Source organism: Pithys albifrons, chromosome 13 (assembly GCF_047495875.1).
Source record: "Pithys albifrons albifrons isolate INPA30051 chromosome 13, PitAlb_v1, whole genome shotgun sequence".
Lineage (NCBI taxonomy): Eukaryota > Metazoa > Chordata > Aves > Passeriformes > Thamnophilidae > Pithys > Pithys albifrons.
In genome coordinates this window covers 11,537,437-11,559,766 of record NC_092470.1, presented here as the reverse complement: position 1 = coordinate 11,559,766, position 22,330 = coordinate 11,537,437, and the positions used below count along the sequence as shown (strand labels likewise).

Below are 22,330 nucleotides of genomic sequence, written 5' to 3'. Positions count from 1 at the left end.
TTTTTTTAAATCTTACCTTTTTTCCCCAGCTTTTATCACAGAGGGATCTGTCAAATTTTCACCAACACCTTCAGACAGAATATGAAGAAAAAGTTAAATCTGACACATCTCTGATTACGTAAATGCATTAATCCTGAAAAGCATTGGAGTCCTTAGCTATGACTTCTCAGCTTCACCAAGAACAAAAGCAGAAAAATAGCCCAGCAAACCCAAACTATACATGATTCTCTATCTTTACAAAATTGCTTCTCAAAGAGCACTTTGTATTTGTCTGATTTCTTCCAGCTATTTTTACATCTGCCTGCAATTCCTAACTTCAGCTTTCACTTGCAAGAAAATTTTCCTATATAGTTCCCACAACCAGAATATCTGGCACACAGTTCAGGATAAATAGAGCTTACCATATTGGCACTACACAAATATCACCAAACCCTGAATTTTTTTATAGCACATTTCATTAGAAAAATGTATATATTTCCATTCTCTGTGTTGCTGTAAGATTTTATGCTACAATAGAGCAACAGAGCTGGTGAAAGGTCTGGAGCACAAGTCCTGTGAGGAACAGCTGAGGGAGATGGGGCTGTTTAGACCAGAGAAAAGGTGGCTCAGTGGGGGGGCCTTATTGCTCTCTACAACCACCTGAAAGGTCTCAAGCAATAGGACAAGAGGAAAATGGCCTCCGTTTGCACCACGGGAGGTTTGGATTAGCTGTGGGGTAAAATTTCTTCACTGAAAAGGTTGCCAAGCACAGGAACAGGCTGCCCAAGGAAGTAGTGGAGTCACCATCCCTGGAGGGATTTAAAAGATGTTGATGTGTGGCACTTGGGGACATGGTTTAGTGGTAGACTTGGCAGTGCTGGGTTAATGGTTGGACTGGCAATCTTGAAGTCCTTTCCAATCTGATTCTGTGATTAGATAAGAAAACCATAGATTCTAACTAACTAGACCAAGAAGCACTAAATAATAATTGCTATATGTTACAGTTATACAAATTCTTAATAAAACGCTATCAAGAGAAAAACCCACATCCATCTACCTTGGCCCCAATCCCAGGACATTACCTTGCAGATCTAGTACCAACAATTCTCCTCTTGTATACTCATATGTCCAATGGCTGAAAGCCAGCATAACCTCCTCCAGCATGTTAGTTGGGATTATTTCATCACCATTATTGTTATTATATTTTCTAAACTCTCCAGTCATGCACTCTTCAACTGCAAACCACTGGCCAGCAGAGTGGCAATATAACAGGAAAACTTCCAAGAACCTAGTAAAAAGCAGAGTTAATGAATATATTTTCAAAATGAATGACAAATATATCATTACTATTAGATTTTTACTTGGTTTATGAATAATTTAAATAATTGTAAACTATTATACAAAGCCATTTAGATTACCACACTAGGTTGGCATCAGTGCAGTAGGTATCAACGGAAATTACTGCCAAGGATAATTTTGCTTGACACATTCACAGTAATATTCCACAACTTATATCCACATATCAGTGCTTTAATATATTTGATGCAACCCTGTAGGCCATCTCCTGTGTCAAGAGCATGCAGCATAATGGCAGTTTACACACTCACCTTGGAGAGTAGGGGATGGATTTGGGCTTCATTTGATTGAACGCAAAGGTGAGTTTCTGTGCCGCTCTCTGCTGCTGAATTTCCTACAAGTCAAACCCTTCATTAGCTGCATTACAGAACAGGGAACAGTGAAGAGCCAAGCAGGCAGTGGGAACAGTGTCTATTCCCCCAAGACAGTGTAACAGATTACTTGCTTTTTAAATTATGTCTGTATTTTAAGAGTTTGAGCTCTTTGAGTAAGTAAGCCATCCAGGAGCAGAGTTTTTAACCCTTTAGCTCATACAGAACCCCAGACTAACCATTTCTTTTTTCTCTTTATAGTAAGTATATACTAATTCTCAGGTGGGAAAATGTTCTCTGTTTCACATATAATGCCTGTCTATGTTTCATAATTGACAAAGATAAAACTTACTCTCAAGCACAAGTGTAGCACAGTGTCCTCCTTATAAATGCTTGACCAAGTATTCACAACTTCAGGAAGAAAAGACTTGATGATATAAAGATGTCCTGATTTCAGGATATCATACTCTGACCATGTGCATACTACTTTAAGAGCTCGACGTAAACCTCCTCCCATCTCCTCTTTACTTAGAAATTCAATTTTAGCACAGAGGCCCAGCTGTGACCAGGAAGACATGCTGTTGTTCAGGATGCTGGGAGAACTTTCTTCAAGGCGATACACGGTGACTGGTTCACCTGTTACAACACGAAAAGCAATTACTGCTCCAGATTTTCCAAGTTGAAAACTGGAAACCTCTTATCTTTTAGACTACAACACACTGCAATGTGAAGTCATTACTGCCCAGTGGAAAGACTCTTTTCCAACTTTTTTCACACAGCTACAAAATAATACTTCAGCTTTGTCTTCCTAATTAGAGCTATTTATGACACTGCTCAAACAGCATTAACAATACGGAATAAATGTTTGTTTACAGTTTATACAAGTCAAGAAAACTTAAAGGAATCTTTCCAAAATAGTTTGTTATAAAACTGTCGGTACAATACTACCATCACTGTATCAGCATTTCTAAGGACAAGCATAATTAAATCTAGATTACATAACCATGTGAGTTGCCCTAGAAAAGGTGTCATACACATATATATTTTTGGGTGTTCTAAGACAGAGACTAGATTTTTTTTAGTTCATTAGGACTTAAGTTTCACACTTGCTGTGAGCAAGTGTGAACTTTGCCTTGATCATTCTATATTAGAATGATCAAGCCAAATTAGTATCTATATAAGGTTTGATTTTATTTTCTTCTCCAAAAAAACACTTTGAACCAGCAATGAGAAATAGAGTTCTTACCTCTTGGAGGCACAGGAGTGAATGGAATGCTCTGTGATAATCTCATCAAGTTATTTCTTTCTACAGCTAGAGAAAAATTACAGCATTTGTTGAAGTTTAAGGATGTAGTAAGTGTCAATAAAAATACAAACATTAGTTCATAAGGGTGACTGACCTGAGTAATAGTAATTGATATCCATGATAGGCTTGAAAGGAGAAGCAATGCCTGAAAAGAGATTAAGAAAAAAAAGAAAGAAAAAAAAGATACTGCTTGCTACCTGTGTTATGCACTAAAACACCACATGCAAAGAACATTTGCCAAGTAACTGGAGTTTGAAAAAGATCTGCTGTGCAGAAATTTAAGTATTACACTTAGCTCTGCAGTCTCTTGAGAGGGAAAAAAAAACTGAAGCACTCAATGAGAGATTATTTGTTAAATAAATAAAAATCACAGCCTTGTGTTTGCATTAAATAATTCAATAAATTCTCATAAAAAGACCCAAACAGTTGCTTATATGAATAGCTCTCACCTTGTTTACAACAGAAAGAAAAAAGCTTACCATTCAATGCATCTTCTTCTGAGGGCCTGTGAAATGCCACAAAACCAACAGTCACTGCTTCTTACAAACTTACTTTGTATTCCCTGATTTTGACACATCATCTGAGGTCACCTTGTTAACTCCCCAGTACTGCTTTTATCCTATTTTTCAAGGGCAGTGCAGGTTTCTTAATTACAAAACAGTAATGGAAAGCTGTTAAGTAATCTCTTGTTTTAGAGCTACACTTGAAATACCACCAAGTCACGCACAACATTATGTAAAGTTTGCATCACAAGAGCTGGTTCCCACAGAGGTGCTTTAATTAAAACTTGTTCACAACAGGTTACCCTTCTGTTATCAGATAAATAAGGTAATGGCTTTAACAGTTAACTCAGGGGATAATTGTTAGCAGAGCAAGGTCTACACAATTCCAGAGGTGGTTATGGTTTGAAAGGTTGGGTAAAGACCTTTACCAGGAAATGAGCTCCTCACTAAGTGTCAACAAAGTCATTTTCATTTAGGGACATGTTTTGCCCTCTGACATGTGATGCCATTAATCTAAATAGAACCTGTCAAAGCATGACAAGAAGCCCAACATGACCAGTCTATGTGTGCCTGCAGCCCAGGAAACCAACCAAATCCTGGGCTGCATCCCAAGAAGTGTGACCTGCAGGTTGAGGGAGGTGATTCTGCCCCTCTGCTCTGCTCTCATGCCACTCCAGATGCAGTACTGTGTCCAGATATGGGGTCTCTAACAGGAGAAGGGCATGGATTTGTTGGAACAAGTCCAGTAGAGGCCACGAAGACACTCAGAGGGCTGGAGCACCTCTGAATGGAAACAGGCTGAGGGAATTGGGCATTCAGCCTGGAGATGAGGCAGCTCCACAGAGACGTTATAGCAGCTTAAAGGGGCTACCAGAGAGCTGCAGAGGGACATTTTACAAGGGCATGCAGTGACAGAACAATGGGTAATGAATTCAAAATGAAAGATTAGGAAGAAATTCTTTACTGTGAGCAAGGTGAGACAATGGCACCGGTAGCCTAGAGAAGCTGGAGTGTTCAAGACCAGGCTGGATGGGGCTTTGAGCAACACAGTCTAGTGAAAGGTGTCCCCGCCCACTGCAGACAGGTTGGAACTACATGATATTTAAGGTCCTTCCAACCCAAATCATTCTGTGATGATTCCATGAATCCAGTGAACACATTTGCTTATTTAATAGAAAAAAAAATTTAAACCTTATTTGGGTTTTTTCATTAAATGCAGCTAAATACCACTACAGCCAAAGACAAACAAAAAGAAAAACAAACCAAAATAGAGTGTGATTAAATTGTTCTATTAGTAGAAAGCTTACTTACATTTGATTGCTAGTTGAAGGTCTACCTTGTAGCCAATCCTTTAAAACAAAGGAGAGGAAAAACAACAAGGGCTTCACTTTTGTAAGGAAAACAGTATATTTAACTGGAGGTGGGTGATGATGTGTTCTAAGATCTTGCAGTACAGCCTGTCTATCAGAAATACTTCACCAGGTTGTACTAAACTGCAGCTGAATGGAAAGACTCAAACACAACAGAGAAACGGTGACTACAATTAAAATAGATAAGGCTATATATTCATTACTGTTTCATGGTTTATATAAATTTTTTAGAAGTTGTGGGTTTTTTCTATAAACAGGAAACAATGTCGATTTTCATAGTTAGAACGTACACAACTTAGTCAAAACAGGTCTCCTGTTGCCTCCTTAGCACAAGTGAGTCCACAAATCAGTATTATTGTTTATATTGTTTCTTTTCCTTTATTTGTTCAGTTTGTAGGTGTGCTCAATAATGTCATAAAAACTCGATACAAACCGTCAGTAAGGCTGCTTTGGAGTCCACTTGCTGAGTATCTTCGCTTGATGCTCTTCTGCTCTTGCTGTAAACTACAAATGAAGGAGATTTGTAACTGGACCAAGAACAGCAACTGTCGTTGTTACCTGTTTCCTAACAGAGTGAGCAACTAGACAGCTTAACATGGCTATCACAAACAAACCTGATCCACAACTATCTGATCTTTAAAAAAGGTTTCCAGCACAGTCCTAACCAGATCACTTAACTTTTTATGACCCCTGCTGTCGGTGGCAAATACAAGGCGAAAGAACTGAGCTGCCATGACTAGAAGAACCACAAAAAGCTGGAGGAGCAGATTCAAGTAGCACCAACCATGAGAATATTTATAGATGCTTTAACTTATGTTTCCTTTGTATCTTCTTAGAATATCCATTAGCAGCACAGTTTAGGGACAAAATTAGATCACCCGAACAGATGACACTTACATTGCTCTGGGTGCCCCGCCAGAGGGTCAGCAAAGCCACCGCAAGAACTGGACTGTCTTAGACCAGAGTCAGTTTGAAGACCCTACGAAAAAAATTAAAAAAGAAAAAAAAATTACATTTTCCATTAGTCACCAGTATCATTGTTGCTTTCAACTACCTCTCTTGCAGACAATCTGCCCAGTTTTGTTTTTTAGGACTATCTAGGATTCTTTCTTTTTTAAAAAATTCTGGATGTACCTCAAATACCTTGCTGGACAAAAATATGCAAGTTGAGCAAATAATTCAGTTAAAATGCTCTTCACTGTAACCATCAGCTCTAACATTTTCAGGCACACATTGAGACTCCTGACCCACACCCAAAGAGTTCTTTACAATACGACTACAGAAACGTACTTTACCCTGGAACTCTACAAGCACCAAATTAAGTTATTCTGTCATGTGCCTTTGTTGGCTACCAATTCTCCTTTAAGAACATGGCTCTGGTAGAAACTAAAGTTCAGTTTGCACCCACTTAAAATAAGAACAAAATGTAGAAAACTTTTGCCACATAAAAACATACAGGTTGTGAATGGAACTTCCTCATGGACATATTCCTTAATAGTAATTAGATATTTTTTGAATATATACTGATGTGGTAAAATTTTGCCAACAAAATCTTTCTTTTGCAAAAAAGAAGAAGGGTGGGTTCATCACAAACTAGGATTGTGTGTACAGTGGTGAAGAGCTGGGACATTCCTCACTACCAGCATATTAATTCCAATGGTTACCTGAATAAAATGCAAAACATCAACATACCCTGCTTTTGATTACAAGATTTATAACAGTTAGGAAACTGCTGCCACCCTTTTTCACCCTTCCATCTTAAAGAATACTCCACACACCTAAACACATACATACAAACCTCTGTGTATGTATGTGTGTATCTACACACACATTTGTGTGTCTGTGTGTGTGTGTAAAGACTACTCTACATCCCTAAGCAAACACTCCACTGGAAGGCAACACAGAGAATGCACCTGCTGAAAGTGTCTTCTGCAGACCCGTTTTTAGGTCTATACGTGTTTCAGTGTTCGGCACATCTTCAGCATCTTACAATCAATGACTGTAGTGCCTACATGAAAAGTAAGAATCAAACCAGTCCCAGGATAAGATGGGACAGCTCTATTACTAAGTATCTAAGAACAGCAGTATTGTCTCAAAATGCTACCAGACTTTTTATCCCAACAGTACCAAACACTAAAACTATTTAGACCTCTATCACTGGGACATTCAGCTTACAGATAATGAGATAAGAAAACACAGTTGCATGTCTTTACTGTAAAGAATACATTCCGTATCTGTTGAAAATAATGTCTCTACTAAATGGAAACATTCTTTACTTACTTGAAGTCTGGTTGTCTCTATGCCCTCCAATATAGCTTTTTTGAAGTCCTCCTGTTGCTCCTACCAAAAAACCAAAGCAAATTGTAAACATTACCAACAAAAAAACTGTGCCAAAAAACCCATAGAAAGCTCTTTGGTCACATATTATACTTGTCAGAAGATTCAGAAGAAGCAACTCTGCAAAACAGAAACATTGCAAATGGTCATAATGCAGCTCTCAAGGCATATTCTCCCCTGAATGCAGGGTAACTGCAAATGGTAATTGTATTTACTAACTTAACAACTATATGGAGAAAACCAGCTTTCCTAGATACATATATATACACACACACTACAACACTTGAAGGACAGGTTTTTTATGATTAATCGCTTTTCATATAGTTATTTTTATTTTTCTTTAAAAAACAGAAATTATGCATTTTAGTTTGTGACAAGTTTTTTAGAAAAGCCTTTTCTTCTTGGAGGCATAATGAACAATTTCTGTCACTTTTTAAAATTACATACACTGTCATCTTGTCCTATAAATTATAATGTAAATCACTTTAGCCTTCATAACAGCTGACCTTGACATTTATGAGTGTCAAACATTTCACTGAACATTAATTATAGGATACTTAATTTGAACTTAATTCACAGCTGTGATCATCTCAGCTTATATAACCTCAGGTGCTCTTTATTATTTCATTAGTATCCTATCATGAAGCAACAGTATTTGATGGCAGTTAAGGCTGCATGAATTTTCTCCAGAATTTTTGTAAATCATAAACCAGAAGCAAAGTGCAGTCTGCAAGAAACATGTAAGTTCTTTGACTATATTTGCTCTTAGACTTCATCAAAACACATTGTGACATTGGAGTTTAAAAGGAAACGACCCCCATTACCGTGTTTGACCAAGTCTTTCCGCTTACCTCGATGTCAGCACTCCTGTCTTTGATTCTGCTCGCTGCCTCTCTGAACCGCTGCAAGTCCATGCTGTCTCTGTGACCTTTGACACAGTGAATTCAAAAAGAGAATTCAAAATCAAAGCAACCTCCAGTGTTCTGACCATGCCAACAGTTTGCATCACCACAGCAAAGGGTGACAAACCACCCAAGGTCTGTGTGGCTGTTTGCACTAGAAAAGACATCACAAACAGACTAAAGTAAAGGTCAGTGTAATGATGTATTGATATGAAACTATTGCTTTTCCTGCACTGAGGTGTGGATTACCACAATTCAAAAAGTAAAGATAATATTTCAAAATTTTACTCAAGTGCATGCTCCTCACAGAAAAGGAACATGATCTGAATCTGTACTGCCATGTATGTATGACAAATGAAGGAAAAATAAATAGTTTTGAAGGTAGCTTTTACAACATACCTTTCATCCTCCCAGCTGCAAGAAATACTTTTCAGAATTTTCCCAAGCATGTGGTTTTATAATGACTGAAAATCTGCTTGGCTTCACAACTGAAACCTGCATGGCACCACAAATTTCATAAAATCATGGACAGCAGGAATGAAGAGTATGTTCTAAATGCTACAGATGTCAGAGGACCATACACAAAAAATCTGGCTTCAGTAAATAAGTACAGTTAGTATTCAAAGTTATTAGTGGTGAAGTACATTTAAAGATTAGGTAAGAGTTATAAAATCACTGTCCATTATTTCTGTTTAGTCTTGCTTTCTAAATTTCAAAAACAAAAATCTTTTTTTCAAACATGAAGCAATTGTAAACAAATAGCTAATGAGTGTGCAAATTATAGATACTCTTCCTGTGCACATGCCAATCCAAAAACACTCGTGCGTGCAGGGAACTTCTTTGACATCCAAGTGTCACAGCAGTACAATAAACTCATCTAGAGATTTCAATTTCTACATCCTCAGCAAACCTTTGGAAAACACTGAGACATCCCCAAACATCTAGGGCAAGACCGTACCTCTGCAGGCAACCTGACAACTCCAGATTACCATCTTCTGCCATACACTAAGTGTACTTAAAGCATTATTTACTTTACAGAAATCAGTTAGTAAACCCACACCTTTGTTTTGCAATGAATCTGCCACTGTTTTACTGTTCAAATATGTACATTACTAACCAAAACCATCCACTTTTTACTGTTACACAGAACTTGAGGGGAGGCAAAATGTTGTATTGAATTAAAGGACTTTGGAGGCTTCCAAAATTACTACCCAAACAAACGTTAGCCCAGGCAACAGTGGAAGATCCCAGTTATAACAGTGTTTAGAAATACAGTATAGAGGAACCCTCAGCTTGACACAGATACCAGAGATATTTGTCCAGGACTCCATCAGCCTAAGAGTGTTCTGTAATTATGTCAAGATATAGACAATATTTTTGATTTATGCAATGAGAAGGTAGGAGCTTTATAATGAGCCACAAAAAGTTTGTCTACAATGCCCATACCAAGTTGTAGAGATGTCAATTGCACAAAACTGCTATACCCAGCAACTGGATAATGCTTTTCAGAAAAATATTGTCTATGTGACAGAATTATGGAGAAATTATAGTTCAAGTTAAAAACAACGTTCAAGCAACATAGGGAAATTAGAGATGTTAAAAGCAAAAAAAGCAGAGCAAAATGGTAGAATAAAGTCACCTGCAACCGGAATACACCCAAAATACTATACAATTCTTGATAAGTCAAACCTTGTGGCTTAGATTTGGTCCACAGTTTATGAAGTAGTCCCATAAGGATGTTAGAACATAAATCTCGGGTTTGTAGTTCCATTGCATGGACATGCTGACTTTTGGAAAGTTCATCTTTAATATTCAATTTTCCATGTGAGTCGCCACAGTTGACTGTTGACATCAAGTCGCCAGTTGACAAAGAGAACTTCGTTTGGGGCTTGTTCTTCAATAACTTGACAGAGGACTGGTGATCACATCTGTCAACTCTGCAGCTGTAGTTATCATTAGTGTCACTCTCATCATGAATAAAACCACAATTAACGTATCCTCCATTTTCAACACAAGGTTGGGTGAAAGCAAGGCAAGCAGAGCCAGAAGCAAAAGGATAAGAGCAGCTAATAATGACTTCAGGACACTCAGAATCTACTTTGTTATACTTACCCACAAATGCACCAAATTCTACATTATTATCTCCTTCTGTAGCCTTAGAGAAAACAGTCTCTTCATGCTTTGTTGAAGAATCCAGCTGACTTTTGCAACTGGGTCGAGATGGAGTGCTAACAAAGAACTTTGTTGTTGGGGATGTAACATGTGGCATGCTGTTGGACGAGTTGCCTAACTTTTTACTTTTACTAGTGGACTTGGAGATCTCTGCAGCCTGTATTCGCTGGCGAAGTTCTGGAGGGGAAACAGTGTTTGAAAATAAGGCACTGCCTGAGGAACCTGCCTCTTGGAAGTTTTTTTCTTCTCTTTGAGGAACTGGAGCCAACTCCTGACCAATTGTCTTAAGTTGCGCTTCTTTATCATCACGGAGAGAAATGTTACAGAGTAAAGCGTTGTTACTCTCAAGGCCTCCTTGCGGAAAAGAACCAAAGACATTTCCAATGCTGTGCTTCTTCCACACAGATGATCTGAGAGACCCATCCTCAATGAGGTTTTGTGCCAAGTGTTTGGAAATGCTCAGTTCCCGAGTGATTTCATTATGGACCTTGCTGGCTTCCGAGGCCTTCTGCGCAGTCAGTGTTTTCAGAGTATCCACAGTTAGAGCAGACAGGTCCTGGAGGTGGCCAATCTGTGAATCCAGAGACTGTAGTGACCGTTTTATGTAGTTGACACGATCACCAACTTCCTTTATCTGAATGCACATTTGTTCCACCCTAAGGAAAATCAAATTACGAAGTAGCTATGAAAGGGATTTTTTCTCAATATGCAAAACAAACATTTTTGTAACCCTTTCTACCCATTTAATCAGAGGAAAAAAAACCTCTGAGATTACAAGAAGAGTATGCAGAATAGTACTGGATTGTTTTGTAATATAACATTGGTACATACTTCTGAATCATAAAATTAAAATATATATCAGTAGAGGGCCTAAAGCCATTTTTCGAACCCATTACTTTGTTAAAACATCATGAGACACTAAATAATACAATTGCCTCAGCTTCCTGAGTGCTGCTGCAGATCAAGAAGCAGCAATCACATTAATAGTCTCTTCATAGGAAAGAAAAGATACAATCCAAAGCTTGTGTAAACCCTTATGTTCTAGAGCTGCATTTTCCAGGCCTTAAAATACATTTGAAAAATGTGCAAAGGTTTTCATTCTCTATTCTGAAATTTTACTTGTAAATATTCTACCGTTCAAACGTGACTCGAATCCTCTCCTCACTTCCAGAATGAAATTTATCATCCTTTTCATTGAAATACATCTCAACACACAGCTCTTCAAAATCATGAAGTTTCTTCTGATCTTCTTCTGTCAGGAAGAGTTCTAAAGAGAGATTCAACAGTTAAGATGATACATACATAGTGAAGTGGTACAGGTGCTGAAAATTGATAGCCACAACTTTACAAAGGGTGTTAAAAATAAAAAGCCAAAATAAAAATAAAACCAAACAAAAAGCCCTACCACAGTGCCACCAAAGACCCTTGCTCTCTTATTGACAGAAACAAGCTCAAGGTCAAAGACTTACAATAAAATAAAATCAAAATAGTAACTCTGAGAGGATCTGTGCACAAAATTATTATTCCTTTTGCTCCTGTCCTTCAGTCCTTTTTCTGTGAGGCAGAAACCAGATTCCTTAGCTGCATTTCATTCATTGTGGACTCCTCACCTTTTTTTTTTTTAAGTTTCAAAGAAGTTTTAAAAAAGAAAAATCTCCATCAACAGGAGATCAAATCTTTCTGTTTTGTCATGAATTAGTTTGACTGGAGATTTTTAAGGGCTGCACATTATACCCTTTGTAAAGCACTGTCACTGAACAGAACTGGAGTCTTAATATTAAAAACATGGGAAATTAAGATCCACTTCGACTTTCTTCAAAATACACATTATAACTGAGAGCACAGCACTTTGCTGACAGTTTGCTTTAACCATATGAAGAAAGGTACTGCAATTTCTTGGATAATAACTGTTCATACTTGGCCCATCTGAAGCCTTGTCTGTCTTTCTCCTCTTACAAATACAGCAGAACAGGGAAGCCATGTGGCTGAGAATGATCAGCGGCGGGGGCAGCACAGGCTTCTCATGGTAGGCCATAATGAAATGATAGCGCTGATACTTCCACACAATGTTGGAAATGGCCTTGACTTGTAAATACACATTGCTGAAAGAGAACAGAACAGTATTAACACATCAAGGTGGATTTCCAGGGGTTAGGGAGAGGTCTTGGTGTGTCTTTGGTGATTGCGGGGTATTTTGTTAACACTTTGATAACAATCTTGATTTCTGAAGTCATTTAAGTAAGAGACAAAAGCATGAACTTGGGGTTTGCTGCAAAACCATTTTCAAGGAAGTTCAAAAACATTCAAGAAAACATGATCCAAAGCAAGGAGGGGGTTAAAAAATCCTCCCATCTTGTAACACCTCACTGCCTGTACTCATAAATAAATCACATTGAGATCAAATTTCAACTCAGCCAAACAAAAGAAATTATTTCTAAATAAACCCAGATTTTATATCAGACACTATGTTAATTCTGCAGTCTTCCATTCTGCAGTGTTCAGGAGTTGCTCATGCCCATAAACCAAACAATCACAGAGAACTATAAATGACAATTTACTAGTATTGAACTCAACCAACTAGAGAATGTTAAATGAATTTAGGAACAATCAATATACAGAAAAAGAAACAATTTTGTTTGTTTTCTGACAATGAGAAGTTACAAAATGCTTTCAAATTTTCTAAACTTCCGATTCCCATCTCATAAATGTGTCACATCACACACTCCCCTAACTTAGCCATGGGCTTGCAGTGAGAACGAGACAAAGAGCACACTCAGAACCTGAAAACACTTCCAGCAAACAGGATTCTTTGAACTGGCATCACTTCTTGTCACCTTATTGCAATGAAATAGAAACTTACCAAATCATTTGCAAAATTTAACAATTATCCATAGACTTACTTGAAAAATGCAATAAGGAGATTAACCATGATTATGTACTGTACAAAGAGGTAGACAGCTTGAAGAAACGGAGTCAACCATGTTCCTGGGCCACAGAGATGAGCAACTTTTTCATCAGAATTATTTGCACATACTGTGTTGGGGGAAAAAAGATACAGAGAAGAAATGTACACTTTTTACAACTCCCAGCAGGTAGAGATACAGGAAAAAAGAGGTCACAAAGGTTGCAACAACCATCGTTCATGCACTGGTTCTGCAATTCAAAATGTCTCCATGCATTTAGGAAGATGGTAGAAAAATTCCAGAGACAAAGGTTCTGGTTAATATTATGGCATATCATATTATTTAATTTTTTTTAAAAAGCATAATACACCACCACAGCCAAAATTTTGGCAAGACAGGCCTGGGGGAAGATTCAAAAATTTTGTAGGAATAGCCTTGTGAGAAACTGTGATTATGCAGAGTTTTCATTCTAAGCTGTTCAGGCTTTAGAAACCATAATGAAGAAGTCAGGGCAAAAAGTTATACACCTCAATCCACAGTGAGGAGAGAATCCAATGAATGGAATCAGTGTCAACAATGCTGGGCATTTCTCTCCATAAAATAGGAATTTTGTAAGAGCTTGAGAAGATCTTATCAGAGTGAGTTTTCTCTTTACTTGCTTCAGAATTGCAGTGTCTTACCATCGATCTCATAGGCATAGACTTCTCCAAAAATCATCCAGTATGGATGGAACACAATATCTCTAGCAAGAGTCCAAGAGGGTGCCTCATCAGGATACAATATTGCCTTCCTGGGAACACCAAAGCTAAGTAGTACAAGGGCCATAATCACCACAATGTAAAACATGTTGGCCACCTATAAACACAAAAAGGTCAGTTAATAGATGAGGTCATGACTATGGTTTCACAACTTGAAACACTTCCACAGCAACAGTGTAAACCTGATGAATTCTAACAACTACATATGTGGAAAAAAGTCCAGGATGCTAATATTTAAGCCAGAAAATTGTGTTTAATAATAAATCCTTTTTAAAAACCACAAAACTGTTGGGTTTTTTTCCCTGTCCTTTCTTATAGCTTATTTAGTATCGCTGGCCAAAGGCTACTGTTTTTCCTTCACAACTCAAATACCTATTATGTGCATGAGCAGCAGCTGACAAAGGGAAACATTTCTTCCTAAAGACACTCAACAGCTGCACAAACCCCAGAAGTGGTTTTTCAAAGGCCAGAACACAGAACCTATGCCTTTGCCTCATCAAAGTGAGACGTGAGGGACTCAATGCCCTCATTTTTAAGGAATGACAAGGTTCAACCTTTTAGGAACCATTTCATAGAGGGAAGAAACACAAACACCCTTTGCAACTTTGTATATACAGCTCTCAAGCCTTAACATCTTTTTTAACATTTATAATAGCTATTGACCATAGAGCTAAGATTTTTATTTTAAAATTTATACAATTTAAATTTTTTTGTGTGTGAGAAGACAAGGACAGGTCCACAATTTATTCCCAGTTTTCCACAGCACAAAATCATGAAGATGCTTCAGGACACAAAAGTTAAAGTCTTGCCCTATGGAGCACAAATGTTGGAAATAAATCTCAGACCCAAAGGGGGAAGCAGATGAATCAAGGAAAAGGCTCCATCGTATTCATTTAAGTCTCTGACATGTAAAAACAAAACAGAACAGAGAAGGATTTGCCAGTTTTTAACAAATACGTGACAGAGAAAGCTCCACAAAAAAGGAAGCCTTCTAATCAGTGCTCCTTTTCCAACACTTCAAGTTATCCTCCAGTGAGCCCATTCCCCACACCAAGTTAACACCTCACACAGGAGGGAGCAACCTTTTGCTCAGTAAAAGTGAGAGCAATTGTAAATGGATGCAGCAAGTAAAATATACTTCAGTTGGTGAAAATATATCAGTAACAAAAGCAGTACTCACCATTTTGCCAATCATCATGACATAAGGTCCAGCCTGTTGATTCACAGCTAGAAAATCCAGCAATCGCACATACCAAAAAATGATATTGAGACAGTATGTTATTCTTCCAGCAACAAAGACATAATTTTCTCTGTAAGTATTTTCTCCAAAATTCCCCTTTGCTCCAAATCTTAATGCAAATCCAATGAAGAAAGTGACAATAGCAACAGTATCACTGATATTGAAGTAATCACTGAACCACACTTTGATCTTTTGATTAATCTTCCCAGCCTCTGACATAAAAATCTGTAAAAAAAATAAAATAATAAAGGTCAGGACTGTTCATATTTCTTGCACGGGGTCCAACAGTGAAACATATGAATCACTAACATTTTTATAGTTGCAAAAATAAAGTATCTATTTAAATGGATAACTCGTACACTGAGGAATCAAAACCAATGTTTAACTATGTCAGCTTAACAAGGAAAGGAGGATACATATTTTGCTCTGTCTAAACAATTTATGAAGGAATTTTGGCTTTAACAGGTTTTGGTGGAGTTTTTATTTCTTTTGAGGAGGTTACTGTTACAAAAATCAGCCTCACTATCTGCCCCTTCAGTTGGGCCTGAGGTACTAGATTAAAGAACCAACTTTCTCTCTCCCACTTAAAATGGCTTTTAGAACTTTCCCAAAGTCTCTTGCTGATCAGGAACCTTGCAGTTATGAGAGCTATCCTGTCTCTATAAAGCTTGTTTTGTTTGGCTATCTTGGTCACAGCACCGTGGTGGAGTCTGACACTAATAAATAAATACACATTTCACTCCCCAGAACAGTAAGGTTGTTTAGTGCATTACAACTTGTAGATAGGGAGTTACAGAACCACAAAAGTGTCAATCAGCTGAGGAGGGTGGGGAGTGGCGTGTTTTAACAAAAAATATCTAAGATGTCATTGCCAGTTCCTTAATACTTAGAAAGAAAACCCCACCTCGTTTTATAGTTCTCCATCCTGCAGCCTATACCAAAGTTTAAGATAAAGGTATCACATCATGTACCCTGATGCTTGAAATTTTTCAGATTCCTTTGTTGACTGAATCAGGTTAAAGCACACTGTTTTAACTGACCACAAAAGCTCAAATCCCAGATTGTTCCAGACATACCTCACGAATTTTCTCAATTGCTGATGTGAAAATGTAAGCAATAACAATCCACTCCTGAACGGATGGCAATTCCTCCATTTTCACAAGAACCACAAATGTGTAGAGCATGAGGAATCCTAAATATGCCAACTAAAATCCAAATAAATAATATACATATAATTAGTGAAGGGTTCTTTAGAGATGTGCATGGGGTCTTTTGATGTGGTATATGATAAAAGCTTCAAATAGGATTACAGGACTGTATTTGCCCATTTAAGCAGAAAAGTTATTATTTATAAGGGGATAGAAGCATTCTCATCTTAGAAAAGGAAAAATAGCTATAACAAGCTGATTATTGTTAGCAAAGCTTTGCTCTTATTTCAGTTGTTTTCTGTTAGTATAAATTCTAGCATTTCTATTACAGTAATTCAGAAACGAAGCTGTGCATGAACACTTCAGCCTAATAAATAGGTATAGAACACCTGCTAGCACTGATGACATTAATTACTCAGACCAGAATAAAAACATTCATGCTAATTACTCACTTAGCTGATAAAAAAAAGTATTTCTAAAACCAACATCATGAACTTAAAAAACCCCAAATGATGTCTGTGCATATAGAGTTGTTCAAAATCAAGATCTTCTCTTTTCCAGCTCAGCAAGGTAAGGGGGTTTTTGTTTGGTTTTTGGTTTTGGGGATTTTTTTTGGAAAGTGCTTAACCTTTCATTCAGGCAGAGCTACATGTTGGGAAAAGAACCAAAAACTCCGTGTTACATTTTCAAATGAAATATGCACTACACAGAGACAAACTCACCGTATTAAACCAAAACTTCACAATTGGAGCATGATAAAATGCATAAAACTTCTGTGTGATTGGGAGTCTTTTAGGCTTTGCTGGAGTCTCCATATCATGTTTTTCTAAAGAAGTCTCCAAGATCTTTACTTCTTTAAAAACCTCCTAAAACGAAAGGCCTGTTAACTTCACACACAGAAACACGTGCTTTGTGACACTCATTTTAACTCTTGCTTTGACTTTAAAAAGTTAACTATTTAAGTTAGGAATATTGTTTTTAATATCTCCCCCTGCCCCACATTACCATAGGTATTTCATCCGCTACAGTCTGGAAGTTGTTTTCACTGTCTTCCATTGCCATTTGATGTGCATCTTGAGACTGAGGAATGTGTGACATTTCAGCCTTGGTCTTGTACTCCAACAGCAGAATAGCAGGAGGGAGTAAAATACTCAGTATCACCTGGAAAAGACACAGACTAAGTGCAAATAGTTCACAGCTTCATTAAAGTATCAGAACACACCAACACAGAATATCCTCTGAAAATACATTATTTAAATTTCACTTGCATGTTACTGGGGGGGCAAATGTAGAAAATAAATAGTTGTTATTACTTGTACCTACACTTAAGAGCCTAAGATCACACATACAGAGTGTCTCTTGACTTGAAGATACAGGAAATGTGGAAAACCACCAAATTCCAAAACTAAAGGCTACTAGAAAGAATGTACTCCAAGACTGAAGATGTTCTGTTCACACTGTTCCTTAATCCACTCCCAGAAACTCTGGAGATGTGTACTGTTAAGGTATATTTTAAATGCATATACAAGGTTGTGGTTTGCAGGGGCGGGAAGGGAGTGATGTGTGTTCAGTTTGGGGGGGGGGTTTCCACTTTATGGCAGTAAAATGAGCTAAAGTATAGATGAAGAGAGTAAGTGAAAGCTATTTACTGTCATTAGCCTGTTACAAAGCAAGCAAGAAATGGTTAATGAGTTATCAAAGAAGATTTTAGTAGGTCACACATTAAATGATGCTTGTAGATATTTTGTAGGAAAGTTTTACTTGATTATATTTCTAGCAACAATTATGTTGTGGCACACCATCTTGAAGAAATATGCAACTCCCATTTTGGTTCAATTGATCTGTATCACAAAGGGCACCGTTGGAAAACCTGTCCCTGATTTGCCTACCCTTGTTTTATTCTGTGCCCTGGTTTTGCTCTGTTCCTCCAAAATAGGAAATTCACAAAGCTTTTTTCACTTCAAGTTTTATGTGCTCCCTGTAAAAAGCCAAAATGCACAAAACTACAGTCTCGCAGCAGGTTTTCTGTCTGTTAAGGTTTGTTACTACTATGATTTTAGTAGTGGATTAGTATTCACATGATCTCTTTAAGCCTCCAATTAAAGGCTACTTGCCTGGTTTTTGCCTTCTCTATTTCTGTACCTTATTTGAAAAGATAATAGAGTGTCAAAAGAAGAGTTTACAACAAATACTTCCAGTTTTGATTATGTTATAGGAGGCTGGTTTACAGGATTTATTAATACAAGCTATAGTTGAGAAAGCTTTATACTAACAGCATTTAAACACACACTTTTCTTCCCTTTAAACATGAACTCCATTGACCCTTTTATACCAAGAGACTGTGACAATGCTTACTTTGTACCAGGAATTCTTCCTCATGTTCAGCCTTCCCATCCACATATCCGATAACAACATCTGTGTGCAAGTGTGTGCTACAAAGGGACGGAGCCTCGAGGACACTGCCAGCTTCAGGCAAGTGGAGTTGCTCCAGTTTTTAAGCTCGTACGTTAATAATTTCATGGCCATGGTCTCATCTTGTCGGAAGGACTGTTCTAACAGCTCAACTGCCAGTTGACCAAACTCACTGGAATGGAGAAAAACCAACAAAACCAAATATAGTACCCATAAGAATGACCTTGAGTTTAGCATGAATTTACTTGTACAAATTCCCAACAGCATAACTTGAAGGGATTATTATTTGTCCCTTCTGAACAGGAACACTGTAGTTTGTAACTATAACACATTAGTCTGTGATTCCTATTAAAAACGTATGTATGCTACAAACAGCTATTACAGCATGCACAGAAATTACACAGAAGTAAATGGCACATTCAGTGTCCTTTTAATTCAACTATAAATCAAGATTTGTAACAGCTTTCAAGACGGAGCAATATCTAATATAAAGCTTCTACTAGAGTGCAAATTAATCCTTTTTGCAAAAAGGCATTGTCTACAAGCCTGCTAATAAAGCAGCTTGTTTTGTTCATACATAGTCCACTACTTTTATTGCACATGTCAAGAAAATGCTTTGAACAATATGAATGTAATTTACTTGGAATACTGTTTCAGTTCTTCTGAAGTATCATCAACAAGGTCACTTTGTTTAGCTTCATATGCCATTGAACGATACACTTTGCAGGCAACCAAGGCCTTTGCCATGGACTCCTCGCCGTGCTGCCAGAAGAACAGGGCCATCTTCTGCCTCTTCATCAGCACTGCCCACAGCAGCAGCTCGTTGAGAGGGTAAGCAAAACGTCTTGTTTCAGGATCATCTATGTCTACTATTTCATCTTTGGTTCTTTTCTTTTTTCCCTCTTCTGCACCAGTGTCAATCTTTAAAATAAAACCACAAAGTTACATTTTTGTCTCTTACTTGGTCATGATGTAACTTGAAATAAAATGAGGAGTGATCCAACACCAAATTATGTATAATTATAAAAAGAAAAAAGAATTTCTGAATACTTGAAAAGCACCTGGAACTTCTGTTTGAAAACTTCAGTTAAGCCCAATTTATTTTAATAACTGTGAGGCTGCTAAGTTACCTTGAATTATAGATGAAAAGAAAAGCAGTAACTAATATACCTACATACAAATGAGGATACTCATGGAAACTGCTTATAGCAGTAATACATGGCCAAATCTTGCTCCATCTACATAGTGAGTGTCCCCCTCCTTCATTGCTAGAACTGTGTCAAAGAAAAGCTTTTCAGTCCTTAACACATCAAAGCTTACCCAGAACTATACCCAAAAAACCCCACTCCTTACAGAACCCTGCCCAACAGCTACAGTTTACAAACTACAAAAGCAAGGCTGATATTCCAGCTTTATCAAAGTCAGTGCCATTGCTGCTACTCACATGTCAGTGGCACTGGGATTTCAATCAGGCTCTCCACTCTCAGCTGGTGGAAATCACCCCCCTGCTCCCCTTACACCCTACCTTTGGTTTGTATGGCTGCGCTGTCTTGATGAAATGGTTATGGCGCATTTTGTCCTTCTTGTCTGCCCTGTTACCAAAGGACTCATGGCTTTTACACATCTGAGGAGTAGCATTTGAAGGATTTCGACTAGATCTCTGGAACAGGGAAAAGGAGAAGGTGTTTGGTTACCGAAACATTGATGAACTTATATGACAGCACAACCAGAACTTTCACTGGGTATTTAACATGGTTTCTTCTTTTCTGTCATTATTTTTAAGAAGTCACCAAGTAGGCAGTTACACTTGTTGTTTAGCGTAGCTTACACAAGAACTAAGACACCTGCACCAAGCCCTGTATCACCTGCATCTTTAGTGTCCATACTTCCCTTATGAGTAGAAAATGAGGGAATCCCAGGGAAGGAATTAGAATGTCCCAGAATAAGGAGCAGGAGAACAAAACCTTTTGTTTGCCCTCAATCCAAAATCTGCTCTCAGCTGCCCTCCTAGGCCCTGAAAAGAACCAGTCCCTTGACAAGAAGGACAAAGATCCTACTTTATTTCAGAACACATGGGTCTGGGTTTTTTTAATTGAGAACATATGTCCTTGTTACCCAACTGCCACATACCCGATTGTTCCCGCTGAGACTGTTGTATATCGCCCTAAAGCGCTTCCTGGTATAGGTACATCTATAGGTTCCTCCCATCAGATACTCAATAACCAGTCCCACATCAATCAGGTTGATTTTATATCCTGGGGGAAGATTTCCCTAGGAATGAAAAAGGTATTTTTAGTTTTTCAAGATAATCTTAAACTTGCTTAGAGTGTTTCTATATGTTCTATTACAGCTTTAAATAACAAAAAAACAAACAAAATTCATACAAATCCCTCAAAAAACCAAACAAGCCTCCCCAATCCTGAACAAACAAAAAACAACAAACCAAAATACCCAAACCATGGCTCAATAATTATTATGTTCAAAGAAAGACCAGTTACAGCTTCTGTTCTATACGGGCTCCCCTAGCAGGGTAGAAGTTCATTCCCTGAGGACAGGGGGAGACACTGCTTCTTGTACCTACTGTTTTAACAAAATTACTCCTAGCTGAGAGTATCAGCTTTCAAACCCTCCAAGAAGGAAAATTTTCAAAAGAAATATGAAAAAGACAGCATTCTTCAGGTTTAACACCTTCCAGGCAGCAGGGCACCAAGCATACAACAGCAAGTATTGTAAACAGCAAAACATCTGTAGAGGTAACTTATTACTTGCAATAAAACCTAATTAATAAGCTGTAGACCAAATGGACAGTCAAATAAAAGAAATTATCATAAAGCTAACAATGCTGGTCTAACATATTTGTACATTTACAGCATACCTGTTTGACATCCCGAACAAGATGGAAGAGTGTTGGGTTAGTTGGGCCTTGTTTCTTCACAAAAAAAGAGGAAAATATTCAGAATGAGAAATTTGTGTGCAGCAACAACACAAGACTACAGCACAAGCAAAATACTTTTGCATGTCAGCTCAAATGAAAAAATCTCTAGCTTTTAAAGGAACAGAAATGCAACAGATGCAAATATTTCAAACTATTGTATTAGCTATAAACTATTCCATTTTTGCTGCATTTTACTTCAGTTTTAGTTTGGGACATAATATTATACCCACAATTTGTCCAAAAAGGAAAAAGCTGCAAAAAATCCTAAATCAAACAATAAAACCCCAGCAAAACCAGAACACAGAAAGTAGAATGCAAGCAGCAATATTAGGGATTAGAGTTTTAACAAATAAACATTTTAATTTACAGGCACACAGACTGAGACTCGTGTTTACAGTATTGCAGGACCTGTAGTAAAATCTCCCTTACAATTTAAATTTCCCCTTTTCCTCCAAAGTGTATTTTTCTTCCTTCTCTAAATCTCCTCTGAGTGCATGAACTGTCACACTTTCAGACAGGTCGTTAACCCCACCCCACACACAGAACTCAATCAAAAGCACATCGAGTGAGTAAAAGCAACACTGTAAGAGGCTAATTAAAAAAAATTAATTAAAAACCCAATAAATTAAAAAACCTTATTACATGAGCTTCTTTACAAGGCTTTATTGGCTAAAGAATTCTTTTTTTTTCTTTTTCAA

At 37.6% G+C, this 22,330-nt stretch overlaps 1 protein-coding gene across 4 annotated transcripts in view; it reads right to left on the bottom strand.

The window, feature by feature from the left end:
• TRPM7 (transient receptor potential cation channel subfamily M member 7) overlaps positions 1–22,330 on the bottom strand; it is a 54,301-nt gene that overhangs the window by 1,995 nt on the left and 29,976 nt on the right. The window contains exons 13-38 of one of the 4 annotated variants that reach the window (XM_071568987.1): positions 21,573–21,626; positions 20,828–20,968; positions 20,223–20,357; positions 19,338–19,618; positions 18,641–18,869; positions 17,291–17,446; positions 17,008–17,151; positions 16,214–16,342; positions 15,078–15,362; positions 13,820–13,994; positions 13,137–13,269; positions 12,154–12,338; positions 11,371–11,503; positions 9,754–10,892; positions 8,014–8,090; positions 7,106–7,165; positions 5,723–5,804; positions 5,259–5,329; positions 4,767–4,804; positions 3,432–3,457; positions 3,047–3,097; positions 2,893–2,958; positions 1,999–2,282; positions 1,587–1,669; positions 1,062–1,267; positions 17–68 (exon numbers count right to left, since the gene is read on the bottom strand). In XM_071568987.1, coding sequence (XP_071425088.1) covers positions 17–68; positions 1,062–1,267; positions 1,587–1,669; positions 1,999–2,282; positions 2,893–2,958; positions 3,047–3,097; positions 3,432–3,457; positions 4,767–4,804; positions 5,259–5,329; positions 5,723–5,804; positions 7,106–7,165; positions 8,014–8,090; positions 9,754–10,892; positions 11,371–11,503; positions 12,154–12,338; positions 13,137–13,269; positions 13,820–13,994; positions 15,078–15,362; positions 16,214–16,342; positions 17,008–17,151; positions 17,291–17,446; positions 18,641–18,869; positions 19,338–19,618; positions 20,223–20,357; positions 20,828–20,968; positions 21,573–21,626 — 4,415 coding nt within the window. Of the gene's footprint in view, positions 1–16; positions 69–1,061; positions 1,268–1,586; positions 1,670–1,998; positions 2,283–2,892; positions 2,959–3,046; positions 3,098–3,401; positions 3,458–4,766; positions 4,805–5,258; positions 5,330–5,722; positions 5,805–7,105; positions 7,166–8,013; positions 8,091–9,753; positions 10,893–11,370; positions 11,504–12,153; positions 12,339–13,136; positions 13,270–13,819; positions 13,995–15,077; positions 15,363–16,213; positions 16,343–17,007; positions 17,152–17,290; positions 17,447–18,640; positions 18,870–19,337; positions 19,619–20,222; positions 20,358–20,827; positions 20,969–21,572; positions 21,627–22,330 lie in introns of those variants that run through there. The other 3 variants (XM_071568988.1, XM_071568989.1, XM_071568990.1) reach the window with 3 other exon arrangements.